The sequence below is a fragment of the Oryza glaberrima genome, chromosome 6 (genome assembly GCF_000147395.1).
Source record: "Oryza glaberrima chromosome 6, OglaRS2, whole genome shotgun sequence".
Taxonomy (NCBI): domain Eukaryota; kingdom Viridiplantae; phylum Streptophyta; class Magnoliopsida; order Poales; family Poaceae; genus Oryza; species Oryza glaberrima.
In genome coordinates this window covers 1,057,501-1,080,841 of record NC_068331.1, presented here as the reverse complement: position 1 = coordinate 1,080,841, position 23,341 = coordinate 1,057,501, and the positions used below count along the sequence as shown (strand labels likewise).

The window sequence follows — 23,341 nt, the reverse complement described above, 5'->3', positions numbered from 1 at the left end:
GCTGAGCCAGCTTGCTAGATCACCTACCTACCAATTCGAACAAAAGCATCCCATTATTTGATCGATCGATCGATCAATTAGCTCGATATCCATTAGCAAGCTGTTGTTGCATCGATCCATGGTTGTATCCATTGATTAATTTGATTAGCTGCAAGAGCAAGAACATCATATCTGCTAGCTAGCTTGTCGTCGCAATCAACGATGGACTACTTCAACGGGACGGACGCGCACTGCGGCGGCGCCGTGGGCGCCATGGGCTCCTACGTCTACAACCTCACCTCCTCCTACGCCGACCAGAAGAACGAGGTCAACATCGTCGCCACCTCCCTCGCCATGCTCCTCCTCGCCGCGCTCCTCCTCGCCTTCGACCTCCTCGCCGGCGCCGCCACGCTGCGCCCCGCCGCGCGCCTCGTCCTCTCCGTCTCCCTCGCCCTCTTCCTCCCCGTCACCTCCTACCTCTTCTCCGAGGCCAAGAACGACGTCCCCGGCGCAGCCGCCGCCGACGCCGAGCTGCCCCTGCGTGCGCGCCTCATTCTTGCGTGGATGCTGCTCGTCGAGCTGCTCCGCAAGAAGGTGGAGGCCACGGTCACCGGCACTAAGGGCGCCGGTGGCGGCGGCCCCGCCAGCCGTACCGGCCGCGTCGCCTTCCTCGGCTACCTCGTCTTCTTCAACGTCCACGGCGCCGGCCGGAAGGCGGTGTTCGGCGTGCTCTGGGTGTTCGCCGCCGCCAAGCTGGTGCAGCGCGTCGCCATTGGTGAGTTCGTCAAGCGCTCCTTCGCCTTCGGCAAGAACCCGCAGCTCCTCGCCGGCTACATGGCGCAGACGCTGGAGCGGCGCCCGCGGCGAGACGACGAGCTCATGACGAGCTGCAAGTACGCCGTCACGGGAGAAGAGAACCTGGAGAGGGAGGCCGGGCCGAACGGCTACCTCGTCGACCTGCACAAGACAGTCGCCGGCGATGACGACGCCGTCGTCACCGTGGGCAGAGTGTGGTCGCTCGCCGAGAGCGACCAGCTGCTGGTGTCCAACCCGAAGCTGAAGCGGCTCTGCCTCTCCTACGCTCTCTTCAAGCTGCTTCGCCGCGAGTTCGAGGAGACGCCGTTGACCGCCGCGGAGGCCGCCGACTGCCGTGAGCTCATCTTCCGAGGCCTGTGCAACGACGGCGGGGCGGCGGCGGCGGCGACGCTGTTCGAGGTGTTCGACGACGAGCTCGGGTTCGTAACCGAGTACTACCACTCCGTCCTCCCCGTGATGCTCGCGAGCCCCTTCTTCCTCCTCGTCAACTACATCGTCTTCCCCGTCCTCGTGCTCGGCCTCTGCCTCATGACCATCGTGCTCTGCGGCAACGGCGACATCGCCTTCATCGCCGGCAGCATCAAGAGGGACAACTACGCCGTGTCGTTCGGCTTGCTGAGGATGACGAGGTGCCTCCTGAGCAGAGTACTCCGGTCGCCGTCGGCGCTCTTCTCTTCCATTGACCTCTCCATCACGTTCCTCCTCTTCCTCACCATCCTCTACGAGGAGGCGTGGGAGCTCGCCGTCTTCCTCCTCTCCAACTGGCTCACCGTCTCCATGGTCAGCGACTACGCCGTCAAGCCGCCGAGCCGGCTCCGCCGCGCTGCCATCCGCGGCGTCCAGTGGGTGACGAACAGGATGAGCCGCCGCAACCTCCGTGTCAAGCAGTACTCCGTGCTCTGGTTCTGCCGGCTCCCGATGAAGCTGCCGGCGGCGGCCGTGCCAGAGGAGGCGAAGCATTACATCGTGCAGTACCTCGCGGAGTACGACGGCGCCGTCGCCCCGCTTAGCGCCGGCAGGTCGGCGGTGGCGAGGAACGCTCTGCGCAACGCGTCCCGGCTGATCTCGTCGGCGTGCGAGAGCGACAGCGTCGCCGAGGTGATACTCACATGGCACATCGCCACCAGCCTACTGGAGGTGAGGTGCCCGCCGCAGAAGGAGGCGGCGGCGGCGAGGTCGAGCACGGTGGCGACGCGGCTGTCCCGTTACTGCGCGTACCTGGTGGCGTTCCGCCGGGAGATGCTCCCCGACGACGTCGACTGCACGGCGCGCGTGTACGGCGCCATGACCACGGAGCTCAAGCGGGAGCTGGGTCTCAAGGGCTACTACTTCTCGACGGACGCCACCCGGTACGGGAAGATGATGGCTATCGCCGGCGGCCAAGAAGACGACGACGAGTCGGCGGCGGAGGAGACGACGGTGGTGCGCAAGGGGGCGAGGCTGGGGAAGGCGCTGATGGACGAGGCGGCCGGCGGCGACGAGGCGGCGGTGTGGAAGCTGGTGGCCGACGTGTGGACGGAGATCGTCGTGTACGTGGCGCCGGCGAGGGACGCCGAGCAGGTGAGGGCGCACGGCGAGGCGCTGGCGCGCGGCGGCGAGGAGTTCGTCACCGTGCTCTGGGCGCTCGTCACGCACACCGGCATTGCCCGCCCCGCCGCCTTGTCGGTGTGATCGCGTCATCGATCGGATGGTGATTAAGGATAATGATGGTTGGAGTGGTACAGTAAAGATTGGTTTGCATGCATGGATTGGCTAATTTTTGGATTGATTGATTGTTAATAACTTCATTATGATTAATTTGCATTCCCTATGGATTGGTGTAACATCATATATCTGTGTGTTGAGATGTGATACATACATACATACATACATACATGATGTGTGTTACTATGTTTTTTTTTCATGTAAAGATCATGTTGTGTATGTTCCGAAAAGCCATCAAAATATTTGAAAAAAAAAAGATAAGCCAATATTTGACATATGCTCAACAAACATATAAATTTAAATTTAACTTATACACATTATTCACAGTTTTTTGTATTTGTATTGTAGGTTGAATTTGAATTTTCATGTTTGTGTAATGACATATATCTATCATGCTATTTTTTTTAAAAAAAATTTGTGACTATTTAATAACCTAGAACAATGAGAGGATATACCCTAAGGGATGAAATGAGTTTTCCCATGTTATATGTTGATGATACGTACATATAAATGCGTGTGTTTTAATGGAATGGATTTACATTTGTACCCATTGATTTTTCTCGGTATATCAGTTACTAGTCACACTAAAATTCTTACAAATGTAGACATTACACATCATCGATCAACCCATGCATTACACCTAACATGTTATTGATGTTATACATATTAAAATTTCAATCATATTTGTAAAATATGAGGTAGCGTCACGAACGGTTCAGACCAGACCTCGCAATATTCCAATCACACAACCCAAAATCAAACCATATGCACACGCATTTACAACAAAAACACATGAAATTAGCCATGGCAATCAATGGGCGTGGACGAAGCGGCGGCGGCGGCGCTCTGGTTGTCGGCGACGACGAAGTAGACGTCGCTGCAGGACACCCTGACGTTGTACGGCCTGGTGTACACCACGCCGGCGACCTTGAACCGCACCTGCGCCGCCACCGCCACGTTGAACGGCCCCGTTCTCCTCCCTTGGCCGGCGACGATCTCCTGCACAAACCTGTCGTCCAGCGTCCGCGCCGTCACCTCCACGGCCGTCGCGTTGCGCGGCGGCTGCAGGAGCAGCGCCGCCCCGTCGGCGGCGGCGAGGCCGAGGAGGAGGAGGCTGGTGTTGGTCTCGATGTAGTCGGTGGTGCCGTACCAGAGCATGACGTCCAGCGCCTCGTACTCCACGGCGGCGCGCCCGCTCGGGTTGCCGGCCACCAGGGTCAGGTTGAGGAACGCCGCCTTGTTCTCGTCGGTGGCGCCGCTCCTCGCGTCGGCGACGGAGAAGGCGAGCGGCGGAGGGCGGAGGACGAAGGAGGCGGCGATGACGAGAGCGGTGGCGGCGATGGCGCCGACGAGGGCGCCGAGGAGACACCGCCTCGGATGACCACGGATCTTGGCCATGGCGCCCATCTTGACACAGCTAGTTCTTGCTAGCTAGCTACCTAATGTGCAAGCGACGTTGCGTGCAACTAGAATTAATTAACAGGCGCCATTGGACCAGCAGCTGATCACAGCCTCCATCAGTTGCATGTATTCGATCGAATAAAGTTAGGCAATTGCATTATTTCTGAATTCTGATCGGCAGCAGGGAACGCTAATGCATGTCAGTAGGAATTATATTCGAATAAACTTATAATTAGCTGTTCGTATAACTAAATTTTTTTATTAGGACCATGCATGAGGCAGCTTAATGAACAATGTTTGTATATCTCACTCTCAGCTGCGGCATGTGAGCAGAATAGGTTCTTTTTTTTTTTCGCCGGGTCGGAGCAGAATAGGTTCTTGCAGCTGCAGAAACTAGTGATTAGCAGATTGCATTAGCTAGTGCGTGACTGTCAATTCGATCAGCGGTGACGATCCACACAGGCATATAATCCATGCTATTCATCTAGGCCATTAATTTGTCCCCTTCTTTCTCCCGAAGAAGCCCAACCCCTCCTTCCCCTATTTTTTTTTTTCCTTTCGTCTACCGGGTCATAACTCCTTATCCTTTGATCCATTCTGCGGGCGATTGGCCCAATAGGCCATATTTGGCGCAACCGAGCCACCTTTTATGGGGAGTGGATTTTGATCCCTGGAGGGATGTCCCCTCGTTATTTGCTTGTTATTTAAATAGTTATGAAATAATTTAAGAAAAATAAGGAGATGTATTAATATGTGATATGTTGCTCCGTAAACATGCAAGTTCAAATTGAACTTCACATCTTGTAACGAAAAAATAAATTTGACTGTGAATATGCATTAACTAGCTGTAGTTTAATTTGTTTTTTTTATTACGAGATGTAGATATTGAATTAGAACTTGTATATTTGTAGAGTGATATATGATCACATGTTAATACATCTTCTCAAATTTTTTTCATAATCATTTGAGTGACATGTAAACAACGAGGGGACATCCTCTCGAGAGATGAAAATAGTTTCCCACCCTTTTACAACCACTCTATACATCTGCCTCATCATGAAGTCATAATGTCTCTCACCGTACGTCATCTTGCGCCAACAATTTTGCCTCATCACACTAAGAATTTCCCCTTCCACCTCAGTGAAAACTTCCATATATTAGAAAACGATAGGCAAACAAACGATAAAAAACAATAGATCAATCACAAAAGACACGAGATTTAATGCGGAAAACCCTCCCAAAGCAGAAGAGAAAAAACAACGAGCGTCAGCCATATCTTCATTATATCGGGGTGAAGTTACAACACCGAACAACGGCTACAAGAGGTATATATATAACGGTGGAACCCTAAAAAGGATAACGATACGTACCGCGAGGGCTCCGCCCCCACACCCCCAGGTGTCTTCTTCGCTCCGGCCCAGCCTCCGGCATCTACGGGCCTCCGCTGCGCTCCGGTAGAAGTTGGCCTTTATTATGTGCAAATTAAATGAATCTATATCACAACTCAACACCATAGCCACACCTGGGTAACGTAAGTATGGTACATATTCAGTGTTGCAAACATTTTCCGACCAATGGACATAATAAAAATGCATGGAATTATTAATTCATGAAGATCGGTAGTATAGCCATACATACTCATGCACATACAGTAGTAGAGATATTTTCACAACAAATGAATAAAAGAAAGAAAGAAAGAGAAGGGGAAAATAAAATTAAAGAAGAGAAAGCTGCAGGCCAAACAAACACACATTCACGCATCCAAAAGCAATCAATCAAGCAAGCAATTAAATTTACACACCTATATCGATTTCGTGCTGCTTATCCGGTCCGGCCGGTGCGGATTTTTGTTGGGACGACGACGTGCCGGCGTCGTGTGGGGGAATTTCGCGAGCGATTTCGCGGAGGCTGCGGCGGTGTCGGGTGATGCCGGTGTGAGTCATGAGAGCCCAAAGCACGGTGATGAACTCGCCTCCCTGCCACAGCACGTTCTTGTGCGCCATGATAGTACGCTCCTCGTTGGACGGAGCCACGTACACGATGATCTCCGTCCACGCCTCCGCCAGAAGCTTCCACATCAAATCATGGCGATCCTTGTATTCTGGACGTTGTCGCAACTTGTCGGCCAACTTCGCGCCCTTCTCCACGGTTCCCTCCATATTCTTGCTGTTGTTCTTGCTGCCGATGATGGCGTCGGCCCGTTCACGGCCGCGCGAGAAGTAGTATTGGTAACATCCGAGCCTGTCTTTGAGCTCCGTTTTCATGGCCTTCAACAGGTCCTCCGCCTTCTCATGGTAGTCCGGGAGGAGCTCCGGTTGGAACGCCACCAGGTACGCGCAGTATCTGGACAGCGTCGTCGCAATGGTGAAATTGTCACTACTAATTTTTGGATCAGGCGGAGGGAAATTGTCACTACTAGTCTTCTTCTTCTCGCTGTCGGTGATCATCATCTCCGGATTATGCGGAGGCAAATTGTCACTACTAGTCTTCTTCTTCTCGTCGGTGATCACAATCTCTGGATCAGGCGGAGGATTGAGGCGCTCCAGGAGACCGGTGGCGATGTGGCATATGAGGATCACCTCCGCGATGCTGCTGCTCTCGCACGCCGTCTTGAGGTCGTCGAAGCTCTCCAGAGCAGACTTCTTCTTGGTGGAGGCGGAGGCGGAGGCGAGGGAGCTGATGAGGGAGTCGAGGATGGAGTCCTTGACTGGGACGGGGACGGGCTTGGTGGAGACGAGCAATGTGAAGAGAGGCTTGGGCATGGCGAGAAGGGCGAGCGGCGGCCAACGGAGGTTGAGCGCCGAGAATTGCTTGAGCTTGAGCCTATGTTGGGGACGGACGACGAAGCCGACCCGCAGCCATGCCCGGACGGAGAGGATGCAGCGGGCGAAAGCGCGGAAGGCGGAGTTGTCGCAGAAGCGGGCCTTGGCGACGTAGGCGGAGAAGAGCGAAACCGCGAACCAGTCGGAGAGGAGGAAGACGAACCACTCCCACACCTCGTAGATGTAGATGATGTAGAGGAGGAAGGTGACGGCGAAGTTGATGGTGGCGAAGAAGGAGGCGGCGTCGCGACGGGCGGTCAAGAGGAGGCACAGGCTGGTGTCGACTATGCCCGACGACATGGTGAAGTTGTCCGTCTTGATGCTCCGGAAGGCGTACAGCACGTCGCCGCCGCCGCAGACGACGATGGTCATGAGGCAGACGCAGAGGACCACGACGGGGAGGAGGAAGTAGTTGGCGACGAAGAAGAGCGGGGAGGCGAGGACGACGGGGACGACGGAGTGGTAGTACTCGCTCAGGAAGTTGACCTCGCTGCCCATCACCTCGAACACCGCCACCGCCGCCCTCGTGTCGGTGTCGCTCTCGCTCTTGCTCTTGTACTTGTAGAGGCCGTTGAAGATGATGTTGCGGCACTCGCTGGCCTCCTCGCTGCTCTTCTCCGGCTCCGGCAGCGGCAGCTGCTCCAGCCTCCGTCGCAGCAGCTTGAAGAGCGCGAAAGAGAGGCACTGCCTCTTGAGCTCCTCGTCGCCACCTGCATTATTATTTCCACTTCCACTTCTTCCAGGTAGCCCTTGCTCCTCCCCCCAGATTTTGTCGACGGTGACGAGGGAGGACTTGCTGTAGTCCTCCTCCTTCTTCTTCAATTTGTAGCCGTCGGCGGTGGCTTCAACACGCACATCTTCCTCTCCCGTGACGATGTACCTGCAACCCTTTAGTATGGCCGTGGCCATGGCCCCGTCGTCGCTGGCAGCTGCAGCTGCTTGGGCCGGCGGCGGCTGCTTGGCGGGGGTGGAGGACATGTAGGAGGTGATAATCCAAGGGTTCTTGCCGCAGGCGTAGGAGCGCTTGCCGACCTCGGTGAAGGCGACCCGTTGCACGACCTTGGTGGCGCAGAGAACCCAGAGGACGCCGAACAAGGCCTTCCGGCCGGCGCTGTGGATTTGGCGAACACGAGGCTGCCGAGCCAGACCACCCGGCCGGCACGGTGGATGGTGCCCGAGTAGCCTTTCATGGCGATCTCGTCCACCTTCTTGCGGATGAGCTCGATGAGGAGCATCCAGGTGAGGATGACCCCGGCCATGAAGGGTAGCTCCGGCGTCGACGCGCGGCCCATGCCGATGACGTTGGTCACCTGGCCGAGCTCCTTGGCCGTGTTCTTGGCCTCGGAGAAGAGGTAGGACATGACGGGGAGGAAGAGGGAGAGCATGGAGGTGAAGAGGACGCGGACCCGCGGGCTGAGGATGGCGTCCACGTTGGAGACGCCGCCGAAGAGGTTGAGGATGAAGAAGAATCCGGCGAGGACGAACATGAGCACGGAGGCGGTCACCATGCTACCCTCGGTGCTCGCATCGGCATAGGTTAAGTTGCCGGCCACAATGCTTGTTTGGATTGACGCTAAGTTGCAGTAGTAAGAGGCACTCCCCCATCTCTCTCACCTTCCCAATTCCGATCCGTTTATTATCACTCACCTTCACCTAGCTAGCTAGTATATATATACTCATTCATTCCATATCCACCTGCTCCCTTCGTCACATTAAAAAAAAACAAATCTGTAGTTGAATGTGATACATTATGGATATTAAGGATACTAGATGTGTAACATCCATTACTAAGTTAGTTTTTTTAATGTAACGGAGAGAGCACCAGCTTATAATATTATACTCTCGTATATATATAGTGCATTAGTCCATTGTCTCGCAACTACTTCCATTCCTCAGTTCCATGGCCATGGGTCCTAATCTTAAATTCTTCAACTTTGACCGTGTTTACAACTTTTAATAATACTAGTTTGTTTTTATAAATGTTTTATCCAATTTTCTATAAACTTCTTTTAAAAAAACCCAGAAATTTGACTTACAAGAAAACTAAAACAATTAGTTATATATATTTTTTATTTAAACACAGTACATACGCAGACACTCATATGCACAATCACCCATCTAAGGTTGCGTTCGCTCAACCATGCCTCCTGACACGAAAAACAAAGCACGTGATTATAGTGAGATTAATTAAGTATTAGCCTAAAAACTTAAAAAATAGATTAATATAATTTTTTAAAGCAACTTTTATATAGAAAACTTTTGCAAAAAGTATATCATTTAGCAGTTTGAAAGGCATGCGTGCGAAAAACGAGAGAAGTGTATTGGAAAAGAGAGAAAAAGAACACAACCTAATTAAGATCACACACGCATCCCAATCCCTACGAGCACCTCAAAAGACTAGTACCTTAGAGCAAGTACAATAGCAGGCTATAAGCCAGCTATAAATATATTTTAAAGAGATAAAGCAAAAAAGAGAAGAGCAGCGGGCTATAGATCTGTAGCCAGCTGCAGCACGGATTCCAAGACGTAATGTGTGTATGACAGGTGGGACCAGATATTAATAGTATAGTAAGCAACTATTGTATGAATTGACTATTACATTGGCTATAGATGATTTGGAGCTAATAGTTGGCTATACTATTAAACTTGCTCTTATGAGAGCGCACATATGTGCAAGCTGCTCTTATGAGCACCTCCGAAGATTATGTACCTTATGAAGGCACGTATATACTCTACCCTTGCAACAAGTATGTCCAAATATTGGTTCCGTATATGTTGATACTGATGAAGTAACCACGGGTGATACAATGTCGACGGATATATGTCACCTACCACTCGTAGAACAATTTATCCCAAATACGAGCACCCATGCTGAGTCTGAGACTTGAATGTGGATGAGGAGATTTCACCAGAAGGTACCGTACCAGCTAAGCTATGTTTAGTTTATTCTCAGTTATAGATTGTCATATAATATAACAAATAAATGCATTAGGAATCAATACAGAATTTATGGTGGATTTTAATTTGATGTTATATATGCTTGTACATTTCTTATAAACTTTATCAAAAGTAGAAATTTGATTTGGAAAAGGAATACTAAAATACCTTATTAATATCAAAACGGAGCATATATGCATTGTGCATAACTAGCGTGCGGTGCAAGCCTCTCCGTCAATCAGCGGCCAACGGGACGTAAAGAAACTGTTAGATGTAAATCAAAAGTAGCTAGAGATCTCTTAACCAACATTCGGTTGTCCAAGTTGTGATGTTCTACTTCATTTCGATGTTTTCTATTACCACGTTTTCCGAATCGCTAAATGATATTAACTCCGTCCTAAAATATAAGCATTTTTAGCATAATGTCAAGTCAAACATTTTTAACTTTGACTATTAATAGCGAAAAAAAATAAAAGATCAATCATATAAAATTAATATTACTAAATTTATCATTAAACAAACTATCATAATATGTAACCTTTTTTATTTAAAACATATTATTTTTTATAGATATTATTGGTCAAAGTAGCATTTCGAAGACTGTGTCGAAGACTAAAATTGCTTATATTTTAGGGATGGAGGGAGTACTTTTTTAAAAAAGAAAATCTATAGAAAAGTTATTTAAAAACCATACAATTTTTCTTTTTTTACTAATACTTAATTAACCGTGCGCTGACAAGCCACCCTATTTTTCATGCTGGAGAAAAAGATCCAAAAGTAACATATTCGAACGCAGCTTTATTGTGCCTATTTTTCTGAATGACTGTAATAATTATTTGAGGACAGAAATGAACTATTTAACTATTATAAAGTTAAAAGTTATCGAGGTATTCTAAGAAATTAAAAATTATACATAAGAAAGTTTTTCTAAAACCGTTTAGTAGCTCGGAAATTGTACGCGTCCGTTCTTCCATCCATTAACTTTATTAAAGGAATAGAAAAAGAAGCCTCCACGTTCGCTCTCACGGCTTAGAAATTATCGTATTAATTGGAGAAAAAAAACAAAGTTCATATAAAAATATAATTTAAAAATAGCTGAAATTCGGAATTAAAAAATAAGGAATATTGGAAGAGGTGACTAGAGTCCATACCGGTATACACTTTAGAACTAATGGAAATTCAAAATTAAAACAAAGAAAATTAAAAGTATATGTTAGTGTTCATATAGAAATACAATTTAGAAATAACTAAAATTTAAAATTAAAAAAAAGAATATTAAAATAAGAGTATAGACTCCATATAGAAATACAATTTAGAAATAACTAAAATTCGAAATTAAAAAAATAAAGAATATTAAAAAATGTATATAGTCCATATAGGAATTTAGAATTAATTAAAATTTAGAATAAAAATAATAAATTAAAACTAGAGTTTAAAGTCCGTATATAAATACAATTTACAAATAACTAAAATTTGAAATTAAAAAATATTGAAAGAAGAGAATAGAGTCCATATAGGAATACAATTTAAAAGTAACTGAAATTCGAAATTAAAAAATAAAGAATATTGAAAGATGAGTTTAGAGTCTACAAAGAATTACAATTAGAAATAATGAAAATTAAAAATTAAAAAAAAAGAATATTGAAAGAAGATCGTAGAGTCTATATAGAAATATAATTTACAAATAACTAAAATTCAGAATTAAAAATTAAGGAATATTGGAAGAGAAGTCTCCATATAAGAGTATAATTTAGAAATAACTGAAATTCTAAATTTATAATATGAAATATAGGAACAAAATTTATAAATAATAGAAATTTAGAATTAAAACATAAAATATATTAGAAGAAGAGTCTATAGTCCATATAGGAATACAATTTTTAAATAACTAAAATTTGATGTTAAAAATATTTAATAACTATCACGTACTCCTGTATATAATACAATATGAATATTACACATTAGTAGTTTTTAAATTTAGTACAAATTTTAAAATTATGTTGTTATTTTAATATATTTTAATAATAAAATAAGAAAAAAATGCTATTATATTAAAGAAAATATATGCTAGTCGCACAATCTGCGCGGCCATCCTGGTAGTCAAATTAAAAGGAAATAACTATGCATACGCTGCAATAATTAAAGAATGGTTGCTTCATCTAGGGTACCCGCGCGCGGGATTATTCCTGCATGTAAAAGTAAAACTCGTACTACGCTTTAAAGATGAGCCAGAGCAGGAAAGCAAAAGAGATGCACATATATATGACTTCACGCACGCATGCATATATACACCCAGCTAATAGGATTCCACTCAATCTTTGGAAAAGGAAAGAAAACAAAAAGACGAAGGAGAGAGATTAAGGAATAAATACCAAAGATAAAAACCAGAAAAGCTGGTAGCTTTCACTGTTGAAGATACTATATGACGATGTCTCCGTCGGCAACTCGGAAACCCGGCTAATTAATTAAGCTCTTTAATATCCCTTTTTTTATTTATAGTAATTAATAATCCATAAATTAAATATCTATATTTAGCAAAATAGGATGGACGCTAACTCTAATAGCGTTCAGGTGTGAACTCTGCTTTTCATAACGTTCAGGTTTGGACGTTCTTCACCAGGCTTGTTTAGTTGAAAAAAACAATTTTACCCACATATCACATCGGATATATGGACATATATTTAAAGTATTAAACATAGTCTAATAACAAAATAAATTACAAATTCGCCAAGAAACCGCGAGATAAATTTATTAAGCCTAATTAATTCATCATTAGCAAATGTTTACTGTAGCACCACATTGTTAAATCACGACGCAATTAGGCTTTAAAGATTCGTCTCGCAATTTTCTGGTGAACTGTGTAATGAGTTTTTTTTCTATATTTAATACTCTATGCATGTATCCAAATATTTGTGGTGACAGCGCGAAAAATTTTGTTTGGGAACTAAACTTTAATTGTTGCTTTTCCTGGTGCTATCGCACCACCTAGTCCGCAAAAGACCAAAAAGAAAACCGATCGTATGCCCATAAATGTCGTCATCAAGACAAACAACTTGAGTATCTCATATATCTCATAGACGACGCTAGCTCTCGCCCCTCCTAGGCAGGGCTAATCGCTTAACAAGTAGACATTCTCTATTCGGTCACCCTCGGCCCGCTGTGAAGTCCTCTGATCTACCTATGGAAAATAGGCACGGTGACTGCATTATGCATCTTAATGTCTTCGTCATTGAAGAAGCGCGCACACATTGCCTCTCTGATCAGATAGCACACATTATCTTCATTTAGAGTTGATTTTGGTTTTTTTTCATCAAATTTATTTTTCAAGTTTATTTTTCAGTCTTTGCTTTTAGATCGTTAGGTACACATAAATAAAAATTTCATTTACAAACTATTTTTTATTTATAAATATGTCGTTTAGCTTATTCCGCGAATAATTAAGCGAAATGATGGGCTCCTATATTCATAACCACGGTTTCATTCGTATGCATATGGGTTTCTATTCACATGCAAGAAAGTAAAGATTATTTATCACAAAATCTAAATCAACACAAGAGGTCTTCTATTTTAGTGCTAAGGAGAGCCCCCTTAGATGTTTGTCTGGATACTTAATACTAGTCTATCAAGCAAGTAGAAAATATGTTCTTACCATCTATGCTTCAAATAAAATTTTCTCCTAAACCACTTATTCGATCTATGATCCAATTACACTATTGTGTTCATAGCAATTAAATCTTTATAACAAGGTCTCACATTATCATATTTTGATGAAAAATTACAAATTACTTTTATAATATATCTAAATTATTTTTAGATTTCACTAAATTACTTCTTAAACGTATAAAAGTAAATTTAATAAAGCCCAAAAGTGATTTACATATATTATAGAAGTAACATAAAATAAAAAGAAAGTAACTTTCTAACGACATTAAAAATAAATCCGTTATGGGGTAAAAACATTAGTCTATCTAGAAATTAAATTTAATCAGCACAAATTATGGAATTGACTAAAAATGATAATAAAATAAACAACTCACAATAATATGAATGTATAAGAAGTAATTTAATCAAATCTAAAAGTAATTTATATATATGGTAAAAGTAATTTACATATATAATAAAAGTAATTTACAACATAGATATTTCTTTTATCAAATATAATCATGTGTAAGATATCGTTGTAAAGATTTAATTATAACGAACACAATGATATAGTTGGATTATAGATCGGATAAGTAATTTAAAAGAAAAATCTATAAGGAGAAAAAAAAAGTACCGTTGGGTATACTAGTAGGCAACTAGAGCGAGTCTTTTGTTAAGACAATGCAGCGACAATCTCTATAGTTGCGATCCATTATTTATCGTCTACTTACCCCTGTATTTGCGTATTACTACAAGCAGAAGAAAAAATTAAACATTATACATTACACGCCTAAGACTTTTCATAGTTTTATATAATAGAGTATTTCAGATTTCAGAATGCATGCATGTATGCTTCCAAACTCATGTCTGACTACAAAAGAATATCACAACAACGGTACCAAAGAATAGATCATATGAGTGTGTAAGGAATTCTGTAGTATACAGAACTGGTACGTACGTGGAATAGATTCAATCATACATAAATAGAAACCAAGCAAACAGAAGAATCATAGAAGGTCCGAATACACATATATATGCTTCTAAGACATTGTTTGGCTCATTTAGTCCCTAGACTAAAGTTAGTCCATGGACTAAAAACATTAGTCCCCTATTGTTTGAATCTAGGGACAAAAAGGAATTAAAGGCATGTGAACCGAGGGAGAGAGAAGAGAGAGGCTGTCACTTTAGCTTCTACAAGTTACCTCCAAGAGAGACTAATGGATTTTAGTCCCAATATGCACTTTTAGTTCTTTTAGTCATCCTGTTTAGATTCTTAGAGACTAAAAGGGACTAAAATGGAGGAACTAATGGATTAGTCCCATGAACCAAACAGGGCCTAAACTAAAACATATTCAAGAGCCTTAGTAGTACCTTAGGTCCTGGATTCGACTTCCCTTAGGAGTGATTCAACTTCCCTTGGGAGCGAATTTTTCAGAATTTAACGGCTTTGTGCTTTCAGTGGTAGGTGACGTACCCATCGACAGCGAGGCGCCTGTGGCAACTTCGTCAATCTTCAAGATAGATTTGCCGGCCCAGTCTTGAAGAGAGGTAGGGTTTGTGTGCGTGCGTTCATAGGGATTAGTGTGCGTGTATTGTGAGTGTCTGTGTTGTACTGTATAGTTCTAAAAAAAACATCTTTGAGCTACAAATGGCACCATTGACTGCAACCGCAGGCAAAAATTGTAAGTTACATAATACTCCCTCCATTTTAAAATGTTTGACACCGTTGACTTTTTAGCATATGCTTGACCGTTCGTCTTATTAAAAAAATTTGTGAAATATGTAAAACTATATATATGTGTACATGAAATTATATTTAACAATGAATCAAATGATATGAAAAGAATAAATAATTACTTAAATTTTTTGAATAAGACGAATGGTCAAACACGTACTAAAAAGTCAACTGTGTCAAACATTTTGAAACGGAGGGAGTAATATGAAGACGTACTAGCCCTGAAAACTACTTAAGCATAGCTCAGACAACGGCGTTTCACCGGATTCCAAAAGAACCGATGGTTCTTATGTCACTACTTGGCTGCAACCTGTGTTGCAGGGACTTATTTCCCAATTTCTATGCGGACATTAATATGTTTGCTAAAACATATTCATGAGTATATATATGCATCCAGTTATTGAATATGTCAACGCCTCAACGGTACTATCATTTGGTGGACTTGGTGTGTAATCAATGGCTAGTGCATCATCGTCAGATGGAATATCTCCCATGTCTTGCAACTTAGGCTCCAATTTGAGATCCCTCAAATTACCCTAGCATATCTTCAATACAGATTTTCCTATCTAATTGCATCCATGGGTAACAACACATTAACCCCCTTAATCCCATGTAATCCCTGCACCAAGAAAGAAAATGGTAAGACCAAATGTGTACCTAGAATATACAAAATAAATGGGAAGATCTCGGTATCTTACAATGCGAGGTGGACAGCTCATGTAGCTACTCCACTCTATATTGTCTCAAGGATATGGGATGGGATTATGAAGACCTCATAAATATTGATAATAAAAAAACAGTGTGCATTTCTTTTATATAATTTAATAAATCCTGGCATTTGCTTCAAAGAAGCTATAGCCACTTATTTCAATAATCTTACAGAGAGAATTAATAAGCACTTAGGCAACTCTATAAAGATTGACTTAGAAAACCAACACAAAGGAGAAAACAGTTATTAAAGTCTATTTGTAAATCTCCATTCGAAGTTGGCGAAAATCTGCATGACTATATATAACTTCTAAGTTTCAGCATGTAGAATATATTATATCCTTGTTTTCTTTACACTTTTAAAGTTGTGTCCAGAACTGGAGCCAATGTGTTACCCTAAAAGTACCTGCATATAAGATTTATTTGGAGATTTATCAAAAAACTATGTCATTTATACTCAACCATAGAGTCCAAATAAAGCATATGCTCCTATAAATATGAGTTTCTTAGTTTTTGAATGAAAACCACCAAGCTATTTTCCAGCCACATTTAGAATACTATCTGGAGGTCTTAGTCCAAAGAAAATATAAACCACTCTCTAAAGAAACTTTGCAAAATGACATATAATTCAATTATTTTCAAGCTAGCAGTCCGACACTACAGGTGCTAAGGAAGGTCAACACGATGGTGTCATATATTCACAGAACCTCTTGCATATATAAATTCATAGAAACAATTTAGTCATATGTGGACCAGTTTGTTGGAAAATGAGCACAGAAACAAATTGACAAAGCAAACTTCACGATATCTCATATTTTTCTGAATTTTTTATACTTTGTGCTGGCCATGAGGCATTCGTCACTACTACGAAAAGCATTTTTCTGTGTGGTGAGAATGATTTTCTCGTGCGGAGGATTTGCCCGTCTGCAACTAAGTGTATGGAAAAATCAATATTTTCGCGTGCGGACGGCCCAACCGTACGGGATAATTATTTTACCATGTAGTCGGGTTAAGTGGACCACACAGGGTAATCTATTATCCCCTGCAGTCAAATTATACCACCCGTACGGAACCAAAAAAAACCAAAAAAAAAAAGCAAAAATCGCCGCCCTCCTGCCGGCCCGCACGCAACCGGCCGCTGCAGCGAGTCCTTCCACGCCACCGGCAAGTCGGCAGCGAGGCCACCACCGCCGTGGTGCGCGACGTCGTCAACGTCCTGTTGCTGGTCCAGCCCTGCGCGCATCGCAGCCGCGCAGTCCCGCTCCAGCCAGTAGCCGCAGCCGCAGCCTCCTCCTCCTCCCTCACGTCCGGTGCGACGTCAGCTCCGGGCAAGAGCAGCATCGTGGACGCCGCTGTTGCCGCGGGGTGACCGTTTGCCGCCATCGCCACCAACATCTTCCCTGCAGCCGCTGCAGACTCGGTCTACAGTCACGCCGGCCACCACCGCTGCCAGATCCGGGTGGGGGACGGCTGCCGCCACCAGATCCGGGCGGGGGACAGCCACCCCTCACCGCCGCCTCGCCCGGTCGCCCAGTCGCCGCCTCGCCCCGCCTGCGCGGTCGCCGCTTCGTTCACCGCCGCGCCCACTTGCCTCCGCCTCGCGCGCCGCTCGCCACTCACCGCCTCGCCTCATTGCCAGCCGGCCGCGCGCCTCCTGAGGAGAGGAGAAGAGAAAGAGAGAGAGAGGAGTGAAAGTGAGACAGATAGAGAGGAGGAAAGTGAGAGAGTGAGAGGAGTGAAAATAAAAAGGAAGGGAGAGGAGGTGTGCAAATTTTGAAATAAGTGAGAGGGAGAGGTGTGAAAATTTTGAAGTGAGCGAGAGGGAGATGTATTTTCGCGTGCGGTCCACTTAATATGCTCGCACGTGAAAATCGATTGTTCTGTACGGTCCTATTAAGGAGCTGCACACAAAAATGGACTATTTTTGCGTGCGATCTACTTAAGAGGCCCACACACAAAAATCGATTTTTTCGTGCGATCAGGTTAAGAGAGACGCACACGAAAATGGAGCACGATTTTCACATACGCGACCAGGTATGGTCCGCATGGAAAAAGTAGTAGTGCGTAACATATCATTGAAGCAACCATTGCTATACACTTCTTTTTAGCTTACAGGCAATGTTAGTTACCAACAAGTCCAGTAAAAAAAATTATGGTGGCCACATGTAAGATACTTCCATCTATCTATCTATCTATTATATTATTAAAAACAGCTTTGAAAGAAGGCACCACGTTCGCTGTAGAGGCTAGAAATTCCCACATTAATCGAAGAAAAAGAAAAAAAAGGAGAGTCCAAGTAAAAATACAATTTAAAAATAGCTGAAATTCGGAATTGAAAATAAGTAATATTGAAAAAAATTTCCATATAAGATCCCAATACGAGATTAATCAAAATTCAAAATAAAAATGAAATAAAATCTAAAATTAGAAAAAGAAAGGAGAGTCCAATTAGAAATACAATTTTAAAAATAGCTGAAATTCGGAATTAAAAATAAGCAATATTGAAAGAAGTTTCCATATAAGAACCCAATACGAGATTAATCAAAATTCGAAATAAAAATAAAAATAAAATCCAAAATTAGAAAAGAAGAGGATAGTCCAAGTAGGAATACAATTTAAAAATAGCTGAAATTTGGAATTCAAATAAGGAATATTAAAAGAAGAGTTCATATAAGAACCCAATACGAGATTAATTAAAATTCGGAATAAAAATAAAAATAAAATCTGAAATTAGCCAAAAAAATAAAAGAAGAGTTCAAGTAGGAATACAATTTAAAATTAGTGAAATTCGAAATTTAAAATAAGAAATATAAGAAAAATCCATATAAGAACACAATACGAGATTAATTAAAATTCAGAATAGAAAATAAAATAATATCTAAAATTAGAAAAATTAACAGAGAGTTCAAGTAGGAATACAATTTTGAAACAACTGAAATTGAAAATAAAAAATAAAAATGTTAAAAGAACACAATACGGTATTAATTAAAATTTGAAAAAAAAATAAATTCTGAAATTAGAAAATAAAAAATAAGATTTCAATTAGAATACAATTTATAAATAACTAAAATTTGTGATAAAAATAAAGACTATTGAAAGAAAAGACCATCTAAAACACATGATGAGATAAATTAAGTAATATGTCTATAAAGTAGTAGAGTGGTGGCGGTTGATACGACATATAAAACTATTAATAAAACACCAAATAGAATCCTAATGATGATTAAAAGGAGGTACGACAGGCAGGCCGTGAAGCAAACGAGCAAGGTGGTTGCTAAAAAAATAAAAAAATAAATCCCATTGACAATCATATCGATTTTTAAAATCTCAATAAAAATAAAAAGGAGAAGCAGCGGGCGGGGTGTATAGGAGTATAGTTGCAGAGCTGCCGATGGTTGACGGGACTTCTATAAAATAAAAAATAAATTCCAACGATAATTATGTTCAATTTTTAGAATCACAATGACAATAAAGAGTATGCGGCGGACGGGTCATAGAGGAGCATAGTGACTTCGTTTGACGAGACTTCTAAAAATTATAAAAAATGAAACCCAACAAGACAATAAACTCACAAGGTCCAATTTTTAATGGTTCGGAACTTCTAAAAAGTAAAAAAAAATGATAATCATGTTTGATTTTAAAATCTCAATGATAATAAAGAATGGAGGCAGCGAACGGGCCGTAGAGGAGTATAATGGCAATGTTTGACGAGACATCTAGAAATTATAAAAACGAAACCAAACGTGACAATATACTATAAAAACTATAAGATCCAATTTTTAAAAGGTTCCAAGGAGAATAAATAGAAATAGTGGTAGATCGAGCAAGCAAATAAAGAAGGGGATGACATAAGGGGTAGCAACTGGTGTGACTTTTAAAAACTATATATTTAGAAATAGGGGATGATAAGGTTTGGTTTTTCAAAGTCTTAAGAAAATGAGATAGCTATTTAATAAATTTTAAGTAAAATCAAACTAAAAAATATATATAATTTTATTTAGGTGCTAGCCGCGCAATTGTGCGGGCCACCCAGCTAGTTAAGCTAAAAAGAACATAACTATGCGTGCGCTGCAATAATTAAAGAAAGGTTGCTTCATCCAGATGAATCTTTTTATTTACATCTAGGGTACACACGGGCTTATTACTGCATGTAAAAGTAAAACTCGTACTACGCTTTAAGAAAGCAAAACAGACGCGCATATATACATATACATATATATATATATATATGTGTGTGTGTATATATATATATGTGTGTGTGTATGTATATATATGTATATATGTATATATATATATATATATATATGTATATATGTATATATATGGTAAATTTGTTTGGTGCTCCATGGTGCCCGGGCACCATTGTTGAAATTGAGTATATACCCAATTCAAATGAGTATGAAAATTTTTTAATTACTTAGGTATTAACATTAACTACTTTACTAACTAGTTCAAAGCAAATTTGAACTGAATTTGAACTTATTTTTGTTAGATTTTGATTCTAGGTATATAGCAAATAAAGTTAAATTTGAGTTGTTTTGTTGATAGGTATAGGTATGAATCAAATTATTATAACTAGGTATATACTCACAATTTGAAAATTTTAAAAAATTTGAGTGATTTTGTGCATTTGATACAATGGTGTCTGGGCACCATGGTGCCCCATATGAGTGTCATATATATATATATATATATATATATATATATATATATATATATATATATATATATATATATATATAGCAACAGGGCTATGAAAAAAAAATGTCAGCTTGATCTTTAGTCCCGGTTACAGCCATCTTTAGTCCGGTTGGTGTTACCAACCGGGACTAAAGATTGTTCTTTAATCTCGGTTATTTTACCCGGGATTAAAGATAGCGATTTTTAGTCCCGTATTGGTAGTCCCGGTTTGGAAACCGGGACTAAAGGGGGGTTACGAACCGGGACTAGGTACAAAGGATTTCTCCACCAGTGACTGCATATGGCGGCGCCTTGAGCTGCTGATTGAAGAAGACGTGAGGGCAGCGCGCGCGGACGACGTACACCCTCGTTGTGACGAAGCCGATGTTGAAGACCACCTGCGCCGCGATGTCAACGGTGACGGAGCCGTTTCTCGAGAGCTGGGTGGCGAGGATGTTGCTGCTGCTCAGCTCCTGGCTGTCCCCCAACAGCACCTGCAGCGACGCGTTGACGGTGATCCTCGTCGTCGACGCCGGCGTCCCGAGGCCGAGGTTCCTGCCGGTGCCGGAGAAGGGCAGCGGCGGCAGGAGCGTGGCAATGAAAAAGTTCTGGATGAACGTATTCATCTCACTATCCCCCACTACTTGTGTCACTCTCGTCCTCACCACCAGGTAGACGGACAAACTCCGGTACTCCACCGTGGCGCGGCGCCGCCCGCCGGTGGTGTTGGCGGCGACGGTCAGGTTCAGGTACATGCCGTCCATGCCGTCGTGTGCCTTGGTGGTGTTGTGCTGCGTCGCCCTCGTCACCGCGAACTCCAAGTGCGCCGGCCGGAGGATGACGAACACGGTTATCACCACGGCGGTCGCGGCCACCGTTGCGCCCAGAGCTGCCAGCACCATCAAATGTCGCCGGGCTTGCCAAGATGATGCTGATAATTTGTCCTCCTCTTTTCGGCCCTTCTCATCATCGTCCATGGCTACCTACCTAGCTATCTCTCTCTTTCTCTCTCTCTCTCTCTCTCTCTCTGGTCTAGACTTGCCAAATGAAACGAGACTCTGATCAGTACGTAGCTACACTATATATATATAAACGTACGTACGTGGTACTGGTGCTCGATAGATCGAGCTAGCTAGCTTGATATATCTTATTTCTTCTCATCTGATCGATCTTAATTAATTTTACAGCCGACTACATAGCACGTAACTTACGGAAATAATAATAATGGATTTATTAATTTAATCCTTCATGGGATGTTCCCTCGTTATTGCATATTATCCAAATAGTCATAAAAAAATATGTAACAAAAATTGACATGCAAGTTTAAATTTGATCTACACAACAAATTTAACTATAATTTATATAAATGTGTTTACAATCGCATTTGTTTTTCTGTTGCTAAACTTACATGTTTGTGGAGTGATATAGTATCATATACTAATTTATAGTTGTCAATTTTTTTTATAATTATTTTATTTAGATAGCATGTAAAGAAACGAGAGAATATCCACTCAAGGGATTAAAGCAACCAGTGGATGGATATACCTTCGAGGGATTTGGAGTTTGCCCGTAACATATATACATTCTATTTTACTCTTTAGACCGACAACCTTTAACTCCACTTGTCGAATTATTATGCTTTGGCTTCTTGCAACCCACGCAAACATCTTCTACCAACATGAGTGCATGCCCGATCCAGAATAAAGTCTTCTTCTTTTTAATTGAGACAATAAGAATAAAGTTTAACTGATTAAGTTATTTATGGTGGAATCTACTTACTCAGATTCAAATAACCTAGGTACGAACGCTAATATATATTTATGGCTAATATTTTATTTATTGGTAAAAAATATGTCATCGATAGCGAGATGTCTATGACGACTTCGTTAAATTTAATATAGTACTGGCCTAGTTTAAAGATGTTTATAGAAATAGATGCGTCTACATGCTTTTATAAAAGCACTGACGACGATATGTCTACTAAGGGCATCCACAATGTATACCATATAGGGGGTCTTAAGCTTCTAGAGTGGGTATTATACATTGTAGAAGTAGTCCTTATAGGTGCTCTTAGGATGAGCTATCCTTATGCATAAGGACCACCCACAAGGAATAAAAAAATGTATCTTCTTTCCTCTCCTGCTACTGTCTCTCTGTCCGGTTGGTTGCTAGTGGGGCCCATTATAGGGTGCAACCAGGTCTTACCATTGTGACATCTAGAAACAACTAAAGACTACTGACACAGGGCCCACCCATAAAGACCACATCTTCTATATACATTGCTGATGCCCTAAGGTTGTGTTTAGTTCCTTCCAAAGTTGGAAGTTTGGGTTGAAATTGGTACGATGTGACTGAAAAGTTGTGTGTGTATGATAGGTTGATGTGATAGAAAAAGTTGAAAGTTTGGATCTAACACAGCCTAAAAGAAAAGAATAAAGTTAGTTGTCGTACGTAGCAGTAGTAAGAGACTAAGAGTATAAACTAAGCAACGGATCATGCAACTTTTACACTTGTCACGATCTCCCTCTCTGGTAGTAGCAGCTTTTTTTTTGCTTTGCTACGCTGCTTTTCTTTTATAAATGCTCAAGGGGTACTCTCTCCATTCTCTTCTCTTTTTTTTACTTGTCCTTTGTAACATCGATAGTGTACATGTTATATGTTTCCTTTTTCTAGTCACATATTTGTAAAACTATAGAAAAACTACAATTTGAAAGCATTATTCTTTTATCACATGTCTACCTGAAAAGTCTATTATGTTTGTCCTTGCGAGACATCTTCTCATTTTGCATGCCAAAAATATTTTTTAAAAATTTGACAAGATATATTAATTAATATACAATATATCACTCTATAAATATGTAAGTTCAAATTTAAGAAAAGTGACTCTTAATACTGCACAATATTCAATATCAAATTT

The 23,341-nt window shown here is 42.2% G+C and overlaps 2 protein-coding genes and 1 pseudogene across 2 annotated transcripts; 1 reads left to right on the top strand and 2 right to left on the bottom strand.

The window, feature by feature from the left end:
* The first annotated feature begins 72 nt into the window (after nucleotides 1-72).
* On the top strand, nucleotides 73-2,613 carry LOC127777532 (uncharacterized). The gene has a single exon (XM_052304140.1). It carries the CDS (start codon nucleotides 202-204, stop codon nucleotides 2,464-2,466), a length of 2,265 nt encoding a protein of 754 aa, XP_052160100.1. The 5' UTR covers nucleotides 73-201; the 3' UTR covers nucleotides 2,467-2,613.
* Nucleotides 2,614-5,533: 2,920 nt separating this feature from the next.
* LOC127776230 (uncharacterized) lies at nucleotides 5,534-16,987 on the bottom strand (annotated as a pseudogene).
* Nucleotides 16,988-20,506: 3,519 nt separating this feature from the next.
* On the bottom strand, nucleotides 20,507-21,461 carry LOC127777648 (uncharacterized). Its single transcript, XM_052304257.1, has one exon. The coding sequence runs from the start codon at nucleotides 21,399-21,401 to the stop codon at nucleotides 20,691-20,693; it is 711 nt and encodes a 236-aa protein (XP_052160217.1). The 5' UTR covers nucleotides 21,402-21,461; the 3' UTR covers nucleotides 20,507-20,690.
* Between the last annotated feature and the right edge of the window lie 1,880 nt (nucleotides 21,462-23,341).